The sequence below is a fragment of the Hipposideros armiger genome, unplaced genomic scaffold, assembly GCF_001890085.2.
Source record: "Hipposideros armiger isolate ML-2016 unplaced genomic scaffold, ASM189008v1 scaffold_84, whole genome shotgun sequence".
Lineage (NCBI taxonomy): Eukaryota > Metazoa > Chordata > Mammalia > Chiroptera > Hipposideridae > Hipposideros > Hipposideros armiger.
In genome coordinates this window covers 3,278,156-3,302,276 of record NW_017731434.1, presented here as the reverse complement: position 1 = coordinate 3,302,276, position 24,121 = coordinate 3,278,156, and the positions used below count along the sequence as shown (strand labels likewise).

The following is a 24,121-nucleotide window of genomic DNA, read 5'->3' as shown; positions in this document are numbered from 1 at the left end:
GAGGGCAGTGTCACTGGCCCTCATATGTGGGATCCGAACCGGGGCCCTCTGGCATCCCAAGCGAGTTCTTAACCATCGCGCCACTCGGCCGGCCCTCCCAAGCTCATTTACTGTGATGGTGGTATTGCTATTTTTTTGTTAAATAGAAAGAAGGTTTCCTTGCATTATTTGGTCTGCTGATCATCAGTTATGAAAGCAAAGAGATGTGAAAAAGAAGAGGGAACAACTGGGGCTGCACCAGTGTAGAGGCGGTGATGGCCCTGGATGCGCCTGCCGTTGCCGCCATGCTGTGCAGTCTTCATTCCTGTCACCCATTCATCATTGCTGCTCTGAAGAATGAATGTGCTTTTCACATGTGGTTCACTAGTATTAGAAGTGGATTGTAACTTGGGCTGTGGTTAGAATCTGAAGTTTTATTTTGATTTGAAAGAGAAACATGAATATCATGGAGGGTTTGTAATTTCAAGCTGCGCACACCCTAGGCTCTTCCTCTTATTGTGTTACTCTGTCCTGTCATTACGCTGTGCTCCTGACTTGTGCATCCACTTATCCTCCTTACCTTTACTTCATTGCTACTTTAGGATGAAGATGTGGTAGCTGATAGATCGTTTAATTAACGAATGACTAGGATAGATCTAGAGTTCAATGTGGTGGGATTCAACTCCTAGGAGTAGAAGTGGCAGAGCTAGTATGCTAATCAATTGTTCATGTAATTAACCTGGCTTTTCTTTTTCTCTTTGAAATTAGAAGTAAAGCAAAATTCTTTGTTTACTATTATGGCCTACTAGATAAAGAGAATTATTCTCACAATTGGTGTAATGATAATTGTTTTAGAGACTGTTTTTATCTTTCTCAATTTATGGGTCTGAAAACCTAGACTAGAAAAGATGAGTCATGTTCAAGATTTCAAAATTAGTGGCAGAGTTGCCACTTGTTCCATGTATTTTTGACTCTCAGATCAGGCATTTTCTACTTTTGGTTTCTTACAGAACTTTTAAATTCTTCCTTCTTCCTCCCCCTTCCTCCTTCCCCCTTCCTTTCTTCTTCTTCTCCTTCTTCCTCTTCCTCTTCTTTCTTCTTTCTTCTTTATTTCTTCTTTCTTCTTTCTTCTTGTATAACAGTCCTGAGGGTATGTTAGTCAAGTTTCACTATGTAGCACTTTTTCTAGGATGGGTTTCCAAACTGTAAATCTAGTTTATTAAATGGACTTTATTTTTTAGTACAGCTGTAGGTTTCAGAAAAATTAAGAAAGTCCAGAGAATTCCCATATACTCTGCACCCAGTTTCCTCTGTTAATGCCTACATTAATATGTTGTAATTAATAAACTGTTACATATTAACTATGCATAAAATATAGGTCCACACTTTAATATTTAGAGTTCTTAGTTTTATTTTTTAGAGATTTTTATTGGGGAATCAGGGAAGGGGAATAGACAAGTTGCTGTCCTGTTCTTCAGTCTAGTTATGGAGGATGTTGCTTTACTGGCCCATATTGGTATTATCATTGCACTCTTCCTGGGTGAGGCAGATCGGTTGCTGGCCACTGGAGGGCAGCTTACGGCAGCTCACACCGGCTGCCGGCCACTCACAGTAGCTCACGGCAGCCTACTGCAGCCTACGCTGTTGCCGGCAACTCACGGCAGCCCAGCTCCAGGTCGAGCTGTTTGTTTACCATCTTAGCTGTAGAGGGTGCAGCATCACTGGCCCATGTGGGATCCGAACCAGGGCCCTGCTGCTCAGAGCTCACGCTCCTAAGCCAACTCTTAACCAACGAGCCACTTGGCAATCCCCTAGAGTTCCTTAGTTTTAAATTAATATATTTTTTTTCTGGAATTCCATCTAGGATACTATGTTGCATTTAGTTTTTTTGTCTCCTTATGCTTCCTTTGGCTGCGGCATTTGTTCAGAATTTCCTTGTTGTTAATGACATGGGCAGTTTTGAGGGATACTAGTCAGGTATTATAGATTTCTCTCTATTGGAATTTATCTAATGTTTTCCTCATGATTAAAATGGGGTTGCAGGTTTTTGGAAGGAAGATAACAGATAAAGTGCCATGTTTATCACATAAAATATCACATATTCTATTAATATGATTCACTGCTGTTGATGCTGCCCTTGATCACTTGGCTGAGGTAACCTTCATCAGGTTTCTCCAGTGTAAAGTTACTCTTTTTCCTCCCCCTTTCACACCGTATTCTTTGGAAAGAAGTCACTATGCATAGTCCACACTTAGGACTGGGGAGTTATGTTCTCGCTCCTGGAGGGCAGACTATCTATATAAATTTGGAATTCTTCTGCGTGGGACATTCTTTTCATTCTTTCTCTTCATTCAATCATTTATATCAGTATGGACTCAAACATTTTTATGCCTTGGTTTATAATTTAGTACTGTTTTATTTTGTTGCTCAAATTGTTTTAGCTTTGGCCATTGGGAACCTTTCTGTTGGCTCCTGTGTCTCATCAAAGTGGTGTCTTTTTGTTGTGGTTGTTTTGGTATTGTTTTTTGGGTTTGTTTTGTGTTTTTTTTTTAAACACTTTCTCTCACTTCAAGATACTACAGGCTGATCTTGTGTATTTCCTGCCCCTGTTCTAGAATCTGCTGTCTCTCCAAGGAACCCTTGTTCGCTTTGAGAAGAGCGTTAGAAACCAATAGTTGGGTATTTTGTGTGGGCATTCCTACTGGGGGCTGTTGTTGCTTTTATTTAGCTGTCGCAGCTGTGTACGTGTATGTCGCAGCTGTGTATGTACACATATCTAGAAATATTTCTATAGAAGTCTTTTGATATCACACTTGACCTGCCTTTGTGTTTTTACTTGCACTATTCTACCTGGCATATCTTTTTTTTATTTTGTTTTCATTTTTGTTTTGCTTATGTAAAAGCATCTTTTAATGCTTGGATCAAAATTCACACCTTGCCTTTACTATTATTATCTGTATTTTTTTAACTTATTTTTTTTATTAGCTTCAGTTGTACAAAGCAACGTAATAGTTAGACATTTAAACCCCTCATAAAGTGATAACCAACGCCCCCCCCAAGCTACTACCCTTCTGACATCTTATATAGCTGTTACTATACCATTGACTAACTTCTCTATGTTGTACTCCACACCCATGACTATATATACCTATATATTTAGTTATAGTTGACATTCAATATTATTCTACTTCAGCTTCAGGTGTATAGTGCGTGGTGGATCAGGCATATACACAGTATGACGTGATCCCCCTGATAAGTCCGTTGCCCATCTGGCACCCTAAGTGATCTTTACAGCATTGTTGATTATATTCCCCATACTGTATTAACTACCAATTTGTATTTCTTAATGCCTTCACCTTTTTCACTCTGCCCTCAACCCCATTCCCATCTATCACCCTGATAGATCTAGTACCTATCTGGCACCATACCTAGCTATTATATTATTGACTATATTCCTTGTGCTATACCTTATATCCCCGCGATGACTGTATAACAACCAATTTATACTTCTTAATCCCTTCCCCTTTCATCCATCCTTAACCCCCCTCCCATCTTAAAGAAATTCCTCTAAGATTCCTTGTAATACTGGTTTGGTGGTGATGAACTCCTTCAGCTTTTTCTTGTCTGGAAAGCTCCTTATCTGCCCTTCAATTCTAAATGACAGTCTTTCTGGGTAGAGCAATCTTGGTTGTATGTTGTTGCTTTTCATCACTTAGAATATTTCCTGCCTCTTCCTTCTTGCCTGCGAAGTTTCTGTTGAGAAATCAGCTGACAGTCTTATGGGGGCTCCCTTGTAGGTAACTAACTGCTTTTCTCTTGTTGCTTTTAAGATTCTTTATATTTAACCTTTGGCATTTTAATTATGATGTGTCTTGGTGTTGGCCTCTTTGGGTTTATCTTGTTTGGACTCTCTGCACTTCCTGGGCTTGTATATCTATTTCCTTCACCAAGACAGGGAAGTTTTTTATCATTATTTCTTCAAATAGGTTTTCAATTTCTTGCTCTCTCTCTCTTCTCCTTCTGGTATCCCTATAATGTGAATGTTAGTACACGTGATATTGTCCCAGAGGCCCCTTAAACTCTCCTCAGTTTCTTGGATTCATTTTTCTTTTTGCTTTTCTGGTTGGGTGTTTTCTGCTACCTTATCCTCTGCATCACTGGTTGGATCCTCTGCTGTGTCTAATCTGTTGATTCCCTGTAATATATTCTTCTTTTCTGTTATTGTATCCTTTATTTCTGACTTTTTTTTTTTAATGGTTTTCAACTCTCTGTTAAAGTCCTCCCTGAGTTCATTGAGCATTCTTATAACCAGTGTTTGGAACTCTGCATCTCATAGATTGCTTGTTTTCGTTTTGTTTAGTTCTTTTTCTGGATCTTTGTTCTGTTCTTTCATTTGGGATATGTTTCTTTGTCTCCCCATTTTGGCTGCCTCCCTGTGTTTGTTTCTATGTATTAGGTAGGGCTGCTATGTCTTCCAGTCTTAGTAGAGTGGCTTTATGTAGTAGTTATTCGGTAGGGTTCAGTGGCTCAGGCTTTCTGGTCACCTGAGCCACACCCTCCAGGTGTGTCCCATGTGTGGGTTGTGTGTGCCCTCCTCTTTTAGTTGAGCCTTGGTTGATAATTGCACATCAGTGTGAGGAACTGATGCTTGGGCTCACTGGTTGTGAGGACTGGCCTTGACTACAGTGGAAGAGTTGTGCAGGGGCTGACCCTACGGAGCAGAATCTGCCTCAGCAGGACCCTGGTGTCTGCCCAATCTGCCCCTGGTGTGTGTCATCCTTGGAGACGACTAGATGATGCTCCAGCTCGTTTTGAAGCTGGCCACTGGGGGGAACCAGCCCCAGGACCACCTTGGAGGGAATCTGCTGTAGGTCTACTTTAGCCACAGCTGGTGCCCCACCCGGGGCCACCTAGCGGGAGGCAGAAAGAAATCACAGATGTCTGCTGCCAGTGCTGGGCCTGGAAGCACCTTGAGAGGCCAAGCCACGAATCAAGGCCGGCTGCCACTAGTGCTGGCTTAGGGCTGCTCAGCCAGAGGTACAGGACATGCTGAAGCCAGATGCTGCTTGTCTGGGTTCCAACAACCTTTAAGAGTGTAGGAAAGTTTGCAGCTTGAGCCAAAGCAGGCTGCCTGCACTAAAAAGCCACTGAAAGCAGCCTAGGTGTGCCTGAACATTGGGCGGGGCCAGGTTTCAAAAGACCAGGGCGTGGCAAATGAACCACAGAGACTCAGAGACTAAGATATGGTGGCTGCCTGTGTTCACATGTGGGGAAGGGAGAGGGCTCAACGAAGAAACAAAGGCTTCCGCCAGCTCCCCTGTCCAGGAGAAACCTGCTTCTCCAGCCCCCTTCCAAGCCAGACACCTCGGTTCCTCACCATTTGTCCCTGCTGCCTTTCCAGCTGCTGCCCTAGCACTGGAGCTCAAGAGTGAGTGTTTCCGTTGGTGGGTAAGTCTGTGTGCGGTCCCTTTAAGAGGAGCGCCTGTGAGTGCAGCCACTCTGTCTCACTCAGTCACAATCTCTGCTGGATTTTACAATAAAAAATTATGGGGACTTTTCTCTCCAGCACTGGAACTCTGGGCTGGAGTGGGGTTGGGATCTCTCGCCCCTCTAGGGGATGGGTTGGGGAAACCCCAACAGCCGAAATAGCCCTCCCAATCTTTAATGGTCACACACAGGTGTGGGACCAGCCCGTTCCGCGTCTCTGACCTTCCTACCAGTCTGGAAGTGGCTTCTGAACATCCTTAGTTGAAAGGCTTTAGTTCAGCTTGACATTAGGTGATTTTCAATAATGGTTGTTTTGTAGATTAGTTGTAATTTTGATGTGGTAGTGAGAGAAGGTAAGCATAGCGTTTACCTATTGTGCTATCTTGGTTGTCTGTATTTTTAATTACAGACAACTCCGGTGGAGAACTCAGAGTCCTTTTGATAAATATAAAATGTCTGATTGCTTTTATTGCATTATGCTGTCCACTTACAGCAGAGGCCAGAATAGAAAGCAATACAGGGAAAATCTCTGTTCTCCTTCAGAGTTGTTAGGAAACTGTTCCTCACTTGCCGTTGAATTGGTTTCACCTCTTGGTGACACTCATGTGAGTGAGTGATGTTTACAGTATCCTGTCCTCAACACTTTACCTACCAGCCCGCTGCTCTTTTACCTTCTTCTGCGTCGTTGAAAGCCAGGTGGGTGGGTGGGTGCGGGCCGGGGGCTGCTCCCTGATAGATCTTAAACTCCTTTAGCCTATCCCATTGGAATACTACATGTTTTTCAGAATTTAACTTGTTTTTATTTTTTATATGAAATATTGGTTGGGTGTCCCAGGTATGATCACTTTGTTTATAACATGCTTATATATTTATCATGGGTTAGCCAACTTTACATACAAGGTTGGACAATTAAGTTTGCGAACTTGTTGCAACAATGTTGCTAACCTTTATTTTATATCAGAGGGACTGTTCCTTATGTATTTGTACCAACTGGACAAATAGTTAACCAAGTTTACTATTTGGAAGCATGAAAAAGTTAGATGAAAACGACCTGAACTTTTCGCCAATTCATGGCTCTTGTATCATGACAATGCAGCAGCTCACACGGCACTGTCTGTGAGAGAATTTTTAGCCAGTAAACAAATCATTGTATTGGAACACCCTCCCTATTCACCTGATCTGGCCCCCAATGACTTCTTTCTTTACCCGAAGATAAAGGAAATATTGAAAGGAAGACATTTTGATGACATTCAGGACATCAAGTGTAATGTGATGACAGCTCTGATAGCCATTACAGAAAAAGAGTTCTAAAATTGCTTTGGAGGATGGACTAGGTGCTGGCATCTGTGCATAGCTCCCCAAAAATGGGAGCACTGCAAAGGTGACCATAGTGACATTCAGCAATGAGGTATGTAGCACTTTTTCTAGGATGAGTTCGCGAGCTTAATTGTCAGAACTTGTATGTGTTTTTCTCTTACAGTACCTTAATCATTATAATTCTTGTAAATTTTAATAATTGACTTAAGAATTTTATGAGCTTTCTTGTCAATATTTAAATAAGCAACTACCAGTATACACATGCACACCCTCTTAACTAAATTGTAATGACCTTGTGGGTAGGGCTGCATGTTGATTATACTGTGCCCTTCAGAATGGCTGATGCAGTGCTATGTACAATGAGTGTGGTTGGTAAGTGACTGGATTCATACAAGTTCAAGCTAATATGTAGTTTTGAGCAGCGACTTCACACTTTAACTTCATAATTGAACTTAGGATCAGCTGGGAGGCTTACAAATTTTTGTTCCTGTTAAGGCAAGTTCATGCCATCCTGTATTTGTCTGGTTTTGTAGTTCAATTCTAGATCTCTTGTTTATGTGCTTAAATTTCATCATGTCAGTATTCTACCTTGCTTGTTAGTTTTTTGGAGGAGGGGCATCAAACCATTTTATTGAGGGCCTTCGGGGGAGGGTCAAAGGACTGGGAGGACAATGAGATCCAATGTTTGGCCTGGCTGTGATCTTCCCAGCTTCACAGCTGCTGAAAGCTTGCTTATTATTTTTAAATCCTGATTTTTTTTTTCATCTACAGTATTTGTTAGTCTTCTCAGTTTTATGTCACCCATGAATTTGGTAAGTATACCTTTGCCTCTTACGTGTGCATCTAAGTCTGAAGTGTTAGAATGGATAGAGGCTAGATGTACCATTGTATACCTAAAGGACTCACAAGAACACACATGCCACTAAAATAGTGCTCTGTATACAGTTGTTTAACCACTGAAAAGTCATCCATCTAAACAACTATTCAGCTCATATCTTCTTTTGTGTTTTTTGTTTGTTTTCATCTATATGTCTCTTGAACCTTACTATATGCTATGGGACATTACTGAAGAAATAGAAAAATGGCTTTCCTTTCAAGGATTGCACAATATAGTAAATGAGACAAGACATTTTAAAAACTAGAGTGATAGGAGTACCTAAAAGTTCCTGCTTTCAGGAAGTATACTATTCAATGACCTAGGGAGAGCCAGTCCCTTCATAAACCACAGCCATTATATTCCAGGTAATTTCTTTTTGGAAGTAACCTCTGTGAGAGAAAAGCCATTAATGTATTGTGAATAGACATTATGAAGCAAGGGAAACTTAATCCCTTAGATCTTTTTAAATAACTTCCTCTCTGAGAGTAGTTACATGGCATACTTCTCACAATGGGAAGATCTGATAAAACCAGGTCTTAGATATAATTCTGCATGAAGAAAACAGTGATTTAATGTTGTATTTCTATATACAATATAAAGTGAGTCCATTTTTAATTCAGGAAGAATGTATAATAATGAGTGATCAAGGTTGAACAAGCATCTTACAGTGCTAGAATGTTTCACTTTGAAAAAAAGCTTTTGCAATCACTTATCTGGTCCATTCTTCTCATTTTGTAGCTGAAGAATCTAAGACGTAAGGTTTAAGGACTTAAATAAGGCTCCATAGTTAGCTGCTGATAGAGATGGGACTCGAGCCAACTCTCCTATGTAAATCTTAGAGAAAATTCTAAAAATGTTGAAGTGATCTCTGTAACATTTTCTTCCTAGAAATCTTTCCCTTAAAAAAAAAATTGTGCGTATCTCTTGCATATAACAATAATGAAATATTTACATATAGATACAGAGTAATAATGAAATCACACAGCTTGTAATGGTTTAACCAGAATCCAGATTAAGAAATACAATATTGACAGCACTCCAGGAGTCCCCTATGACTAGTTCCTCATTTACTCCCCCTTCCTCTTCTCAGAGATAACCACTGTCTGACTTTTGTAGAAAGCATTCTTTGCTGTTTTAAAAGGTTTTACCACCTGTATACACATCCCTAAACAAAGTTTAGTTTAGTTTTGAACAATACTGCATTGTACTCTTTTGTGATACATTATGTTTTTGATATAGTCATCTGGGTGATGTAAAGAGATTTGTGCATTTTCGTTTCTGTATAGTATTTCATTGTATACCTATACCAGTGTTCCATTCTCCTCAGATGGACATTTGGGTTGTTTCTGGGTTTGGGCTGCTGTAAGTATATGTTGCTGTGTATGCTCAGTAGTTTCTTGAGATTCCATACCTACCTACGGGATGTCTGGGTCTTGAGGTATGTGCATTTTCAGCCTTAATAGTTAATTACACATGGACATATTCTAGTCCACTCTGAGAGGGCTGTTTGCTTTCTGTTCACCTGTATTCCTAGGGCGTAGCCCCTCAGGATTTCAGACCAAAGGCTGGGTTCCCTGAGCCTCTACACTTGGGAGGCGCTAGACTCCGACTTTCACCTTCTACCATTTTAAGGTATCCGAAGCACTGCTCAGCTTCTCAGTTGCTTCTACTATATCAGTGCATTGCTCCTCGGCAAAAGTGCCCCAAAACACGTTTTAACTTTGTGGTTTCCATCTTCTCGGGGATCTTGACCTGGTAATACTTCGATTCTGTTAGCTCATCGATGCCTTTAAGAGCTTTTAAATATTGTTTTTCAGCTTGTCTTCAGTGAAGGGTTTGTTCAGAATTTGCATAGTCTACCTTTTCAGGAAGTGGAAATAATGTTCCCATTGAGCTTTTAGTTTTAATATATTTTTAAAATTTGAATTTGCTTCATTTTCAAAGCTACATACTCAGTTTTTGTAGTTTCCTATGCCCTGTACCTCTTTTTAAGCTTGTCTTTTATTGTTATTCTTTGTGTCTTGCTTTCTTATATGGTTGGTAATTTTTAAATGTGAGCTGTTCACTTTCCATGGAAAGTTATGTATTGGTTATCTTTGAGGCCTACAATGAAGATGTATTCCTCTAGAGAAAAGTTGCATTTTCTTCTGTGGGTATCTTGGTTGGGGGTGGGGGTGTTTCTACCAGTTTGTACTACTGCTTTAAACTGTAGATAGTCATGGCTTCAGTTCTTTAGGACACCTAAGTAATAAGATTTGGGGCAGCAGATATGTACAAGGACTGTCTTGTGATAACAGCTTTTTATGGTTGAAATTTTTATCTGATTTTCCCCTCATTTCCAAAGCAACCCCTCTGTGGGGTGGAAGTGAGGGGTAGGGTTGCAGCTTGATAGACGGGCTCCTATTAGATACCTACCTTGGTGGCTTTGTCTTCTGTTTCCTGGCCGAGTGAAATAGACAGTTGAGCTCAAACTTATGGTGTTTCAGTATCTGCCCTCAAGGCCAAAGCAGTTTTGTGCTGTTTGACTCTCCCAATTTATGCCTTCTTTTTTAGCTTTTGGCCTGTTAATAAAAATTCTTAGTATCTAACTGGTGCTTTCATGCTGTTAAAATAAAAAGTACAGGGCCGGCCGAGTGGCACGTTGGTTAAGAGCTGGCTTGGGATGCCAGAGGGCCCCGGTTCGGATCCCACATATGAGCGCCAGTGACACTGCCCTCCACAGCTAAGATGCTGAACAACAGCTCAACCTGGAGCTGGGCTGCTATGAGTCGCCGGCGACGGTATAGGCTGCAGCCCCTGCTGCAGTGGGTTGCCATGGGCTACCGTGTGTAGCCAGCAGCCGCCATGAGCGGCCGTCCAGAAGCCAGCAGCTGATCTGCCTCACCCAGGAAGAGCGCAATGATGGTGCCAACTTGGGCCAGTGAAGCAACGTCCTCCACAACTAGACTGAAGAACGAAAGAACAGCAACTTGTCTGTTCCCCTTCCCCCCAATTCCCCAATAAAAATCTTTTTAAAAAAATAAATAAATAATACATTTTTAAATTGTTTTTAATTCATAATTTTTAGTTATTTTCAGTATAGGGTTGAGCTTTATATCCAGAAACACATTATCAGAAGCTGAGGTATTAGGTTTTGTCTTAACACAGAATATTATAAAAGGCGTTTTAATCACACTCTGATGACTTCTGCATTTTCATAGAGAGTGAGTGAAGAGATCATTTGAGAACTCTTTACAAAATTACTGAATTTATTGGTCCTGTAGTTTCAGTGTTTGAAACCCTTCATGAAGGAAGAGAAACTTTCAATTATACAGTTCCTCTTTCACCAAATAGATAATTTTTTAAAATGTGTGTGCTACTCATCTAAAAATAATTTCTGTTTAATCATGTATAGACCTATGAACTTAGTTTTTTGCAGAAAGGAGAATTATCACACTTGATTAAAAGGATGGCCTAATTAGAGTAGATTGAGGCATTTCTCCCCTCCCCCCCCCCCACCACATTGTTTTACACTGGTGAGTTGTTAGGATGGAATTTGTTATTGCGTAAAGTGGTCTAATTGTTATTACTGAGAACCAGTTCACTTTACGTAGTTTTGTCATGTTGAGAATGTAATCTAATATGTATCTTGCTCTTCTGTCTCTTATTTCCTTATCACAAGTGCATACATGTGTGCATTTGTGCACACATGTGAAAACAGACTGTTTAACTCATCTGATTGTAAGTTTTTCTATACCCATTTCCCTTTTCTTCTGACAGTGGAGTTGAACTCTAATGCATTTATCTTACGTCACCTTATGTCCTCCAGTTTTTTTCAGTGGATTTAATCAAGGTCAGTATTCATAGGATAATCAAGCTGCTCATTGCCAGTAGCAGAGCATAATGAAAAACTTCTTCATTACTCAGTTTTTATTTAGGAAAATTATAAATCTCAGAGAAGTTAAAAGAATTGTATGATGAGTATCTGCATGCCCTTCAGCTATGTTCATCAGCTGTTAACAACTTAACATTTTATGACCCTTGTTTTCTCCCTATCTTCCTTTTCCCTCTTCCTCCTCCCCACCCCACATACTATAAAACTTTTCTTCTTGTTGAGCCATTTAAATGTATGTTGTAGTCATCACCTTTATACTTCAGTATATATCTCCTAAAAACAAGGACATTCTCCTATAAACCTTAAATATCTCATTACACCCCAGCAGTTTGGCATTGATACGATAAAAGGATATAATCCACAATCTCCAGTTTTCCCTCTATGCCTCATGTTTGTGTGCCCCCCCCCCCCCCCCCGTGGGATCTTATCCAAGATTACCTATTACTTTTGGTTGTCACATCTCTGTATCCTCTCATCTATAGCAGGGACTAGCAGATTCTTTCTTAAAGGGCCAGATAGTAAATATTTTAGGTTTGGGGGTTCAACTCCACTTTGCAACTACTCCACTCTGTCATTGTAGCTAGAAAGCAGCCACAGACACTATGTAAACAAATGAATGGCTATGTTCCAAATTCCAATAAAACTTTATTTATAAAATAGGCAAGCCATAGTTTGCAGTTTTCTGATCTAGAATAGCTTTTTTTTTTTTTTACGTCTTTAATGATACTACTTAAATGACTGAAAAATCAGGCCAATTTTTTTACAGAATGTCCTTCAGCCTGGATTTAAAAAAATGTTTACTCATTAATTTTTTAAGATTACAAATGCCATGTAACCTTAAGACTTGTTTTCACAGTAGAAATGGAAAGCTGATTCCTTGAAACAGATTCTGGTTTGGCTGAAAATAAAATCTTTCCTTTTCTCATTCCCTCCCTCTCCCTCACAGTGTGTGTAATAATAGTGCCTAGACATTGGACAATAAAATTAAACTTCTAGATTACTAATTCCTTGGTATTTTCTTCCAGACATCGGGATTTTTATCTATATACTCTTTCATGTAAATGTTTTTTATATTCACAGAAGTGAATAAAAGAATTCAAGAAGACTTGGATAATGAAAGGTAGTGAAAATAAATATAGACTTGAAGAGTATTTATATTGTAGCCAAATATAATTTCATAATATATAAGCTAAAGTCTTATTTTATGCTGAAGACTTGAAATAAAATTAACAATTCTTTGCCACAGGTAAGCTTACTATTTATTCTTAGCATAAGGTTGGATTCAGCTTTAGAAACAGATAACAAATAATTTTAGTAGATTTAATACAAAATTTTCCTTGTGGGAAAGCTGTAACTATACTTGTATCCATGTAAAGTATATACATTTTTACAAATCATTTTACTCTGTCTTACTTGGTTCTATGAATAGCAGAAGTGAAAGTAGCATGTTATATTGGAATTAAGGAGTTTCGGGATTTTTCATGCTTGAATTTCCTTTAAATCTCTGTATGAACATCTGTGGTGATTGGATACTATTTTGCCACCTTTTATTGGTTTTGACTGAGACACGCTTTTTCTTCATATTATGCCATTGTCACAATTTGATCCTAGTTTGACCCTTTATACCCTATAAAACAAGTCTATTTCCTTTTCCACATAGCTGCATATTCAGCAAAGATTGAAATAATTTTCTGTTGGAGGTGTCTGTTTCTCGGCAAAATATTCTCAGTCTTTAACCATTTCTCACATCACATCTGCATAATAAGTGGCTGGTATGATTTTGGCAGGTTACTTAATTTGTGCCTTGGTTTCCTTATCTGTAAGATAAGGATAATGGTACCTTACTCGTACCTTATAAAATCGTGAGGGTTGAGTTATTACACTTAAAATACAATGTCTGGAATATAGTAACACATTCAGTAAATGTGTTACACACTACTGTAATTTCGTATTACCTAGTTTTTTATCTGTCTTATCGGTTCATGAACCTGTCTGTCTGTCTGAAAGCAGAGCTGAATACGGTACCAGGTGTGATCTGACCAGCCCAGGAAGAGTACATTGGTCACGTTCCCCCATTAATTTGGACTAAAGTTGGGGTTATCTTTTTAATTCATTGTGGAGAATTTCAAATATACAAAACGTAGGCAGGCTAGTATGGTAGACCCTCTCACCCAACAACATGGCCAGTCCTGTCCCATTCACTCCCATCCAATTTCTATTCTCCTCACTGGTGTAATTGTAGCTCCCTATAATACATAAGCTCTGCGCCTGATTTGCCTTGATAATTGCTAAAGCTTTTAGGATAGCTCCTTGTTCTTGTTGTAAATAATCATCGAGTTGGTGAACAAATGAGTTTACCTGGATCAGCTTCCAATAGGTTGCTTTAGAGGTAAAGTGGGTGGTGGGATTGAAAATAGATTTGTATGTGTCATACTGGGTTTTTTTCAGATGCCAACCTAGTTTTTTTATGATTTCTTCCATTTTTGTATAAGGATGTATATGGTAATCTTACTAGTAAAATCTCTGAGTACTCTAGGAAATAATTCAAATTAACTAAGCCAAAAGACTTGAATTCGCTATTTTATTACTGTCTTCTCACTTGTCTTTCTCAATATTTATCTTAGGCCTTTCAGTCTGGTAATCATTTAATCTTGATTAAAGAAAAGCAAAATAGGAGTTGAAGAGTTATACTTTCTGTGTGATCTCTGTTGGAATTTCATTAAAGTGAGAATTATTGTGGAACAATTTACGTACAATAAAAATTGTTAAAATTTATTGGCTTCAGCTAGAGACCTTTCTTCCCAGTGTCATTAACTGACTAGCACTTTTTTCAAGCCTCTGCTTGTTTTTTCTGTAACTCTATTCTTACTAATGGTTACTGTGCCTCTAGCAGTTGCTGAAAGTTTATTACTCACAGTCATTTTTATCTTGATGATACAGAAGTGTGCAACTCTTGTTTTAAACGGGTCAGTTATAGAGATAGAGATGCTATGACAAGTCTTCAGTACTGTATTTCCCCATGTATAAGACACTCCCATGTATAAGACGCACCATAATTTTGGGGCCCGAAATTTGAAAAAAAAATGTATTACATAAAGTTATTGAACTCAAGTTTTTTTTGTTGTTTTTTTTTAAAGAGTTTTATTGGGGAATTGGGGGATGGGAACAGTGCTGGGGAATTGGGGTAAGGGGAACAGACAAGTTGCTGTCCTTTCGTTCTTCAGTCTAGTTGTGGAGGATGTTGTTTCACTGGCCCAAGTTAGTACCATCATTGCGCTCTTCCCAGGTGAAGCAGATCAGTCGCCGGCTTCTGGACGGCCGCTCACTGCGGCTGCTGGCCGCTCACGCTGGCTGCTGGCCACGCACGGTAGCTTATGGCAACCCACTGCCACAGGGGCTGCAGCCTACGCTGTCGCCAGCGACTCAAGGCCGCCCAGCTCCAGGTTGAGCTGTTGTTCAGCATCTTAGCTGTGAAGAGCAGTGTCACTGGCCCTCATATGTGGGATCTGAACCGGGGCCCTCTGGCGTCCCAAGCCAGTTCTTAACCATCGCGCCACTCGGCCAGCCCTAACTTTTATTTTTTTAAATTTTATTTATTTATTTATTTTAGCTGAGCCATCTTACTGCCTGTTGGCAGCTCAGCGGCAGCTCAGCTCGGGCTGGGACTCAAACCATTGTTGCTCAGAGCTCGTACTCTTGATTGAGCTCTTAACCATCTGAGCCAAACTCAAGTTTTATTCATCATAAAATTCATACAGCTCATCACTGTGAAAACTCCCAACCATTAGCTTGTCCTCATCTGTGTCTGATAACGAATCACTGTCTTCATATATTGCCTCGTCCTCAGCGGGAAATGCAAGTAAAAAAAATCTACAACCACTGTATAAGACGCACTCAGTTTTTAGACCCCAACTTTTTCGAAAAGGGGATGCATCTTATCCATGGGGAAATACGGTAATTCAGCTGATAGGGCAGGAATTCTGGAGGTGAAATATGGAAGCTGAGTAAAAAAAAAAAAAAGTATTATAGAAAGGATAGGTACTGTTACTCAGCTCTCTGTCGTCACCCTAAGATTGAGCCTGGGTGAGCCTGCTTGGTACAAACCACCACACAGGCAGGGTTTGTATACTCCGTACACCTCAAAGCAAACAGGCTTAGTGAAAGCGAGTTTAGACTTAACGTCTGTCATTTATCCAGGCGTGACTTGGTATAGCCTTTGCTTTCCAACTCCATTCGAATGTTTAAATGTTGTATCTCTAGCTTGAGAGGAGGCTTACCCTTCAGTGTTAGCAGTTTTTACCTTAGTTATTAAACATTCCATCAAAGATCAATTAACAGGGGACTTGAGAACAAGAATAAGATATGATTTAGGCAGGGAGCTGAGAAAGTGTTCTGATAATGTTGGCAATTATACTATGTGAACCTCAACATTGCATTGTTTTACCTTTGAAATTTCTTTTGAGTTTGCTGACTTCTGACATTAAAAGATTCGTATAACTTGATTGCACAGAACATCCGTCCTTTCATTTGTTCATTCAAAAAATATTTATTGAACATCTGTATGCAGGGAAGTATGCTGCACACTGGATAAACAAAAGAATGAATTTTTCAGATGTGTTTTTGCCATTATGGAGTTTGCAATCTACTGGGAAACAGAATGAAATTGTTTTGAAGCCATAAAGAAAAATTATGCTCCACTAGTACTTTAAGGACATAGCCACTTATTTTGAAGTGAACTTAGAGTGTGTCTTGTTCTTGATTCTTTTTGCAAAGTGTATTTGAGCATTCAGGGCTTTTGAGTCAACATGTTTACATATGTGTAGCGATATGTGAAATTAGACATTAGTCAGAGAGGCAGGACAATATGAATCACAGGGTGGTGTGGTGTGAGGTAAATTACTTAGTATGCATGTACCATAGTGAGGTTTCAGGATAATGACAGGTAGTAGATTTCTGTGGGTAAAATTATATGTTAGCTGTGCTAAATGGACTTTTGCAAGCAGTTGTAGGCAGCAAAGTAAAAAATATCTTTAAGGCCTATCTTCTTTAAAAATGTCAATTCTTAAGACTTGACAGAAAAGTAAACTTCCTCTAGAATGAAGGCATAATAGAGCTAATGAGAATCATGACACCTAAGATCATATTGAATTATATGACAGGTTCCTGGGCAAGAAAATGTACCTCAAATTTCTTATTCCAATAGAGAGGCTGAATTTGATAACTCCTCCTTGTGCTATAAATTCTTATGGTTTTAAATTTTATTTATTTAGCAGTCTCTTGATGACTTTGATTGTTGGAAAGTCAAGGTGCTTATTTTCTATGCTTGTTCAGCTTCAGGAATTAAAAAATGAGGCAATAAGGCTTTGCTTTCTCTAACTGATATTTTCTGACTAGGTACTTCGTAACTCAGGAAGACTCATTTATTCCCAGTAATATGTTTTACTAAACTCTTTCAGGTAACTTTAAAAAGACTGTGTGACTTAATAATAGATCATGGCTTGAACTCAGTTTTTATTTATTGTTGTTACTAGAAAGTTGTAGTGAGGTATTTTTCTTTGTCTCTGTAGTTATCAGAGACTGTTACAGACGATTGCTGTACTCGAGGCTCAACGTTCTCAAGCAGTCCAGGACCTTGAAAGTTTAGGCAGACACCAGAGAGAAGCGCTAAAAAATCCCATCGGATTTGTGGAGAAACTCCAGAAGAAGGTATATATTGAACACTTTGAAAGATTTGAGATATATTTGGTAATAACTTTTTTTTTAAATATGGGCGTATGCTTTTTAAAATGTTTAAATTATTTCCCTTCTGTAACTAACCATACTTCCAAAGGCAAGATTCTGCCTTCGTTTACCCCCACCAAACACGTAAAATACACCTCAGTGAAGATAGCTAGGAGATTGATTCTTGGTTGTTCGTGCAGGAACTTGATGTCCTTCATGTCCTGTTTCCTAGCCAGTTTTATCATCTTTTCCTGTTGTCTTACAGTGTTTTTCCTTTTCTGCTTTCCTGACTTCAGGATTAATGAAGCTAAAAGAAAAAATACTTCAGGATTTATTAACTGCTTCATTTTGGAGTAACTCAACATAGTGAGATAGAAAAGAGTAGTGATAAAAACAAGATTTTAAAGGTCTTTAAGGTTATGGTTGCCAAGTCAATGAGGAGGAGGTATAAATTCTACTTAATTTGAAATATCCTTTATCTTAGTGTAAATATTCCATATAATTTTCTGTTTTCCTTAAAACAGAACTTTCCTATTTAGCAGTTAACCATTTGAAAGTGATTCAAGTTTTTATAATGACTTTTTTTGGTATGTAAATATGGAGATAATTTAAATGTGCATTTGTGCCTTGAATTAGGGACCCACTAATTGTTCAATAAATTTGAGAGGCATAATATTAATCAGCATTGTGTTAGAAGAATAAAATTGAAAAACTATGAAAAAGAAATCTCTTCTTCACCTTAAAAAACAAAAACCTAACCTGTATAGTATGACAACTTCAGTGTAGTTATTAGTTACCAGTTTTTAGTGAATCACAAAAATGGTCTACTAGGTGTTGAGGGAACAGCTCTGGGGACTCTATTTCATTAGGTGTATTAATTTATTATTTGAATTTTTCTAGGTATAATATTTACTTGGCAAACATTCCTTTCTCTCCATGCTTTAAGAACATTGAATATCATAATAGATGTAGAATCTGTATATTGATTTATTAAAACTTTTAAAGTTTCTAAAACCCTATATATCCTCCATGTTATAGTGGGCCCACTTAGGTATTTATTGATTCTGCATGGTTGTTATTCAACAGTTTGCTGGTGCAAGAAGATACAGTACTTACAATGGTTACTGACAATGAATCTAACTAAAACAGATGGTGTTAGAAAAGTAAATATTAATAAAAAAATTATTAACCTTAATTTTATTCATGTTCTCAGGTGAGCAAAAACATACAGGTAGGCACATTTACTAGATTTGTGGGCAGTTGGTTATTTGCTGGTTCTCCATTTCCAGGTTTCATTTAAAACTGAATTTCTTTCATTTTTATCTCAGAAACAGAAATGATATTGACCATCTTAAGAATTTTTTACAAAAATATACAGATGTACATTAAATTCAGATACTTTAGTAATCATGAAGGACTTATGTTCCTTGGGAAAAAATTTTTCTACCGGATTTGCTTTGGAGATTTGATTCTTTCTTTTTTCTGTGTTTACTCACATATACTTAATTTGCCTGTTTTCTTTAGGTTTACCATGTTAGATAAGTTGTTGACATGTGATCTGTTTGTTTTAGTGGACATCTAGAAACTCCTCATTAAAACTGAGGAAACTTGTGGTATGTATTAGTATATAGAATGCAGGGAACATTTATGGCTTGTTAGCTCTTTGATATTACCATCATTACTTTAAAAGACACTCTAATTTTGCAAAAGTTGAGCCTTAGATTTATATGTACTATTATGATAATAATGGTGATAATGTAATATGTATAAGCAAAATAAAAATTATGACTTCTGTGTCACAAAGTAGATTTTACTTGCCAGTTTCATAATTTATAACCTGATTTTTTTTTACTCAACATTTTATTATGAGAAATGTTAAATACATACAAAAGTTGAAAGTATTATACAGTTAACACACACGTAGCCCCTAGATTCTACAGTTATTCACTAATTCTAATTGTATGTTCTGTGAGTATTGACAAATGCATTCACCTTTGTAACCCAAACCTCTATCAAAAGACACTATTCACAATGACCTAGTTTTAATAATTATGACAACTAATGATTTCTCTGAAGGTGGTTGGTAAAAGTAACTGAAGTCCAAGTAAATTAAAGGTATAGTTGTGATTATCAAGATGTCATAATTTTTTTACATGTGTTAAAAGTTATATATTGTGAAAATAATTAATTGTTTTATGGATAAGTCACGAACATAGGCATAAATTTTAAATGAATTCTTTGTGTCAAGTCTCATCTGTTGCTGTCAACATTTCTGTGCTGTTCTTAGACATAAAAACCTTTCTTTGCTACTTATGTGTAAAGTGTCAGTGATAAAGTACAGTATACCTACAGAGGGTGCCAGAAAAATGTATACACATTTTAAGAAAAGTATTAAAATTGTAATACTCAATATATACCAATAATAAAAGATGAATACAAGTCACGTTTGACTTCTGCAATTATAAGAGGTGCTCAGAGTGGTTACCATCAGCGTCCAGACACTTCTGATTTTAGCGAACTACTGTTTGAGCAACGCTGACCAAAGTGTCCACTTGTATACATTTTTTTGGCACCTCCGGTATTTAGTTTAGCTTTGGAGATCTAAAAATAGTGCTTCTGTTTTGTTCAATTGATTGTTCCTTTACTTGCTATTGTCTTTACCATTTACTATTTAGACTATATTATCTTAACTTTATGGGGTATTGGATTTAAAGTGACTAGAAATGCCCAGTTGATGGTTATTTAGACTTGGAGTCATCCAAAAATTTGGCTGTAGTTGATGATTTCTTGAATTAAATGTAGACTGTCACTTCCTTTTTTTTTTTTCCAGGCTGATGTAGGGCTTCCATATCCACAGAGAGTTGTTCAGTTGCCCGAGATTGTATGGGACCAATATACCAATAGCCTTGGGAACTTTGAAAGAGAATTTAAAAATCGTAAAAGACATACTAGGAGAGTTAAGCTAGTTTTTGATAAAGGTAAGAAATTATATGATAAGAATTGAAGTAGAAAAATACCTGGCAAACTCTTTCTTTAATAATCCTATACATGGTCTTCTTTTTAGTAGGCTTACCTGCTAGACCAAAAAGTCCTTCAGATCCTAAGAAGGATGGAGAGCCCTTTTCATACTCTATGTTGCCTTTGAGTGATGGTCCTGAAGGTTCAAACAGTCGTCCTCAAGTAAGCAGTATAAAATGCTGAATTAGGAAAATCTGAATTGTAGATAAAATATTTTAACACTTTGCTGATTTAAAATTCTTAAAAGTCTTAAAATTCAAGTTGTCTTTCACTGAAGGTAGCCAGGACATGAACTTTGAAGTTAAGAGAAACCTGGGTTGGAATACCAACTCTAACACTTACTAGCTGTGGGAACTCCATATGTCATTTATACTAAAGTCTCCAAGCTGCAGTTTCCTCCTACATAAAATGCAGTTTCCTTCTATATAAAACTAATATTAACCTACACTATAGAGTTGTTGTAAGGATTAAATGAGTAATGAATAATACATTGTAACATGCCTAGTATAGTGTCTGACAGATAGTATTTATTCTAAAAACAAGAGCTTTTTGTGTGTAGTGGAATGTAACCAGGATTTGAGTCCTGACCTTGCCACTGTTAGATGACCCTCATCAGACATGTGGGTTTAGAACGGAAAAGGAACATTTCCTTGAGAGCCTTTCCTTTTCTTTAAAATGAAGTTGCTGTCATCTGTATCACAAGATTGCTAGGAGTATAAAACCAAATGAAACAAAGGAATGTGAAAACATTTTGTAAACAATAAAACAAAATATACACATTTAAAAAATAAATTTACTAAAATATTTTGAAATTAATAAAAAATTCTACCACTTGTGTGTTATTTGGCTATATCAAAGGGGGTAGTCTTTGTCATTTTCTCTTTGACAAAAACCTTGTTTTATATGCAGATGATAAGAGGACGTCTGTGTGATGACACCAAACCAGAAACATTTAACCAATTGTGGACTGTTGAAGAACAGGTAATAGATATTTCTTCATTGTATAGGTAAAAAAAGTTAAAAAGTTAACATTAGAGTCCTTATTATAAGTAAAGTATATTTTGGTATATAATCCCTCTTAAGAATGAATTTAAAATATTTAAATTTATTTCTGAATACATTTTTGCACACTTCAAGAATTTGGGGTTTTGAGACTATATGAAATCCTGTTTGGGGATGATTTTTAAAGAAGGAACCTGGGTTTTGGGAGGAGGATTGAAAAAGGTAGTAAAATGGATGGAATAAAGCTTTTTTTAATGCAGTTTGGGGAGAGAGAAAAGCTTGGGGCCAAATATAACTTGCCTCCAAGCTGATTCTTGTTTTTGTGTGGAGGAAAGCTGACGGAGTCAGATCAGAACGTTCTGTCACATTTTGGCATGCAGCTAGGATTGTTTGTGGATAAGATTTGATTACATCTCTGTCTCATAGGAGGATTAACCCCACAACTGTAGTGAGTTTATTAAAAGCTTAATCTTTATTTTAATCATGCAGATTATTCTGCATCTTTAGGACTTGTAGGACAATTTAGGAAACAGGTTAGAATATTAAAATTAAATATCTGAATGGAGGGCCACACATAGGAGGGAAAAGTCTCTTTTAGTATTCTGTCTAAATCCAAATGAATTTATATGTTTTTGTCAAAAAAATAGAGGCAAGACTAAATATAGTCTAGCAAGTCAGTGAAAATCATCAAGATGTATAAAATATTTAACATTAAAATAATTAAATTTTTTTGTGCTTTTTACTGAAGCGAATAGAAAATCTTTATAAGGTCTTCTATAGGCTTATTCTCTAATCTCATTTTTTCCTGTGAAGTCTTTTAAGTTGCTTACTAGAAATTTTTCCTACCATGAGGATTTTTAGTACCTAACCCCCAAAGTTAGAGGGGCAGTATTATAGTTTAGAATGAAATGTGAACATATTTAGAAACTCAGTATTAAACTTTCTTAAATTTGACCTTCGTCTGGCTTAGAAAAAGCTTGAACAGCTACTCCTGAAATACCCCCCTGAAGAAGTAGAATCTCGACGCTGGCAGAAGATAGCAGATGAACTTGGCAATAGGACAGCAAAACAGGTAATTGAGGAGATGGCCCCGTATTGTTGGTATGTTTTTGATAGTTTTTTTAATGAAGAATAATGCAACTGACATCAGCAGACATGTAGCATCATTTTTAGCTACAGAGTGCTATCGTATGTAGGTTTTTAAAGTTAGCATTGTATATCTTTGTGTTGATTTCAGAGACAACTTGAAATAATTTTGCTTTGGATTATTGCTAAATACTAAAAAAAATAAAAATGTAATGGACTTAGTGTCTCTTGAATGTTTGATGAGTGCACCAGTTATGTACTTTTTGATTAGATTGTGCTAATACATTTGTGACATTGCCTTAGTCAGTATTCCTTGGTTGTCTCTAAACAACAACAACAACAAAAATCTAGCAGTTTTCTCCTTCACGTTTCCGTCGATATTAGTAGATGTGTTTTATGTTACAAGTATGAGGACTCATAAGTTGAAAATATGTATTTAGCTTTGGAATCAAACAATTTTATTAATGAATTCTTTGTCTAGAATTTAAAGTGTGTCTTTAGTGGCAGTTTAAAATTATGTCTAGATTTATGCTAAATTTTAAATTGTTAGCATTCCTTTTAGATACACATACATTTTAATTTTTAAAAACTGTCCTGGTTGTATGCTTGTGGCAATGGTTAGTAGAAAAGGCATACATGACTGGGTGAGATAGAATGAATAACTGTAGAATATTTAGCAGTGAATCCTGAATTTGACAGTCCCTCAGGACCTTTCTTACCTGCTTTCAAGAGACTTATACTCTAATGGAAAACTTATACACTTAGATGAATAAATCTCAAAATGGTGCAGTAAAGAAAGTATTCAGGTATTGCATGTCTTGAGATTGTGTTAAAAGGCTTGTCATGTTTCCTTAGGTTGCCAGCCGAGTGCAGAAGTACTTCATAAAACTAACGAAAGCTGGCATTCCAGTCCCAGGCAGAACACCAAATTTATATATATATTCCAAAAAGGTAAAAAGAAAATAGATGAAAACAGGTGTTAGATTAAACTCATCAAAGTCAGAGTTGGTGTGTGAAATTGTAATATGTTTATCAGAACCAAATTATTTTATTTTTAAAATTCAGCTCTGAGCACTTTGTCATATTGGGTGTAAAGACAGGGTAGCATTCAATTATTGCCACTCAGTGAAAATCCATGGGCTTTCATTAAAGATCTTTGTTTATTTTCTTAGGAGTGGGTTAGTTTATGTGACAGAGTACTATTATACTATAAAGATTTTAGATTGAATATATATAAGAAAGTCCTTTGTGATATTTAAGCTTTTAGGATGTTTCACCCTTTAATAAAAATAATTAGTGTCTTTTTTAGATATGCTACATAAATCCAAGAATAGAAATGTTTGTTAAGGTATTTTATTTAATCCTCACTATAATTCTAGAAGTGTAAGTAATATTATCACCTTCACTTATTCTTACTTTTGAATGCTCTGGGCCAGGTACTGTTCTGCAACTACTTTATAGATGAGAAAACCAGGCCTTAAGATATGTTGAGTAAATTGTCTAGTCACATAGCTAGTAAGTCCGGGAACCACTGATCCTCTGATTCTGATACCAAATCATTTCCACTCCTCTCTGCCTGTCCCTTTCCTACAGAGAACACTGCATCAAATTGTAGTCAGTTTTTTGCTTTAATTGCAAAAAAATTAAAGCACATAATTGGCCTTCTTTCATTTCCTTAGTAAATCATCCTGGTACTTCTCCACCTCTGCTATCCTTCACATAAAGAGAAGCTAAGAGTATATCTTCATGCTGTTACCCTT

General features: G+C 37.3%; 1 protein-coding gene across 10 annotated transcripts in view; it reads left to right on the top strand.

Moving 5' to 3' along the window:
- ZZZ3 (zinc finger ZZ-type containing 3) overlaps nucleotides 1-24,121 on the top strand; it is a 101,662-nt gene that overhangs the window by 68,718 nt on the left and 8,823 nt on the right. For 7 of the 10 annotated variants that reach the window (XM_019644025.1, XM_019644028.1, XM_019644029.1 and 4 more), the window contains 6 exons: nucleotides 17,102-17,240; nucleotides 20,086-20,233; nucleotides 20,320-20,435; nucleotides 21,183-21,254; nucleotides 22,246-22,347; nucleotides 23,217-23,312. In XM_019644025.1, coding sequence (XP_019499570.1) covers nucleotides 17,102-17,240; nucleotides 20,086-20,233; nucleotides 20,320-20,435; nucleotides 21,183-21,254; nucleotides 22,246-22,347; nucleotides 23,217-23,312 — 673 coding nt within the window. Of the gene's footprint in view, nucleotides 1-12,220; nucleotides 12,655-17,101; nucleotides 17,241-20,085; nucleotides 20,234-20,319; nucleotides 20,436-21,182; nucleotides 21,255-22,245; nucleotides 22,348-23,216; nucleotides 23,313-24,121 lie in introns of those variants that run through there. The other 3 variants (XM_019644034.1, XM_019644030.1, XM_019644031.1) reach the window with 3 other exon arrangements.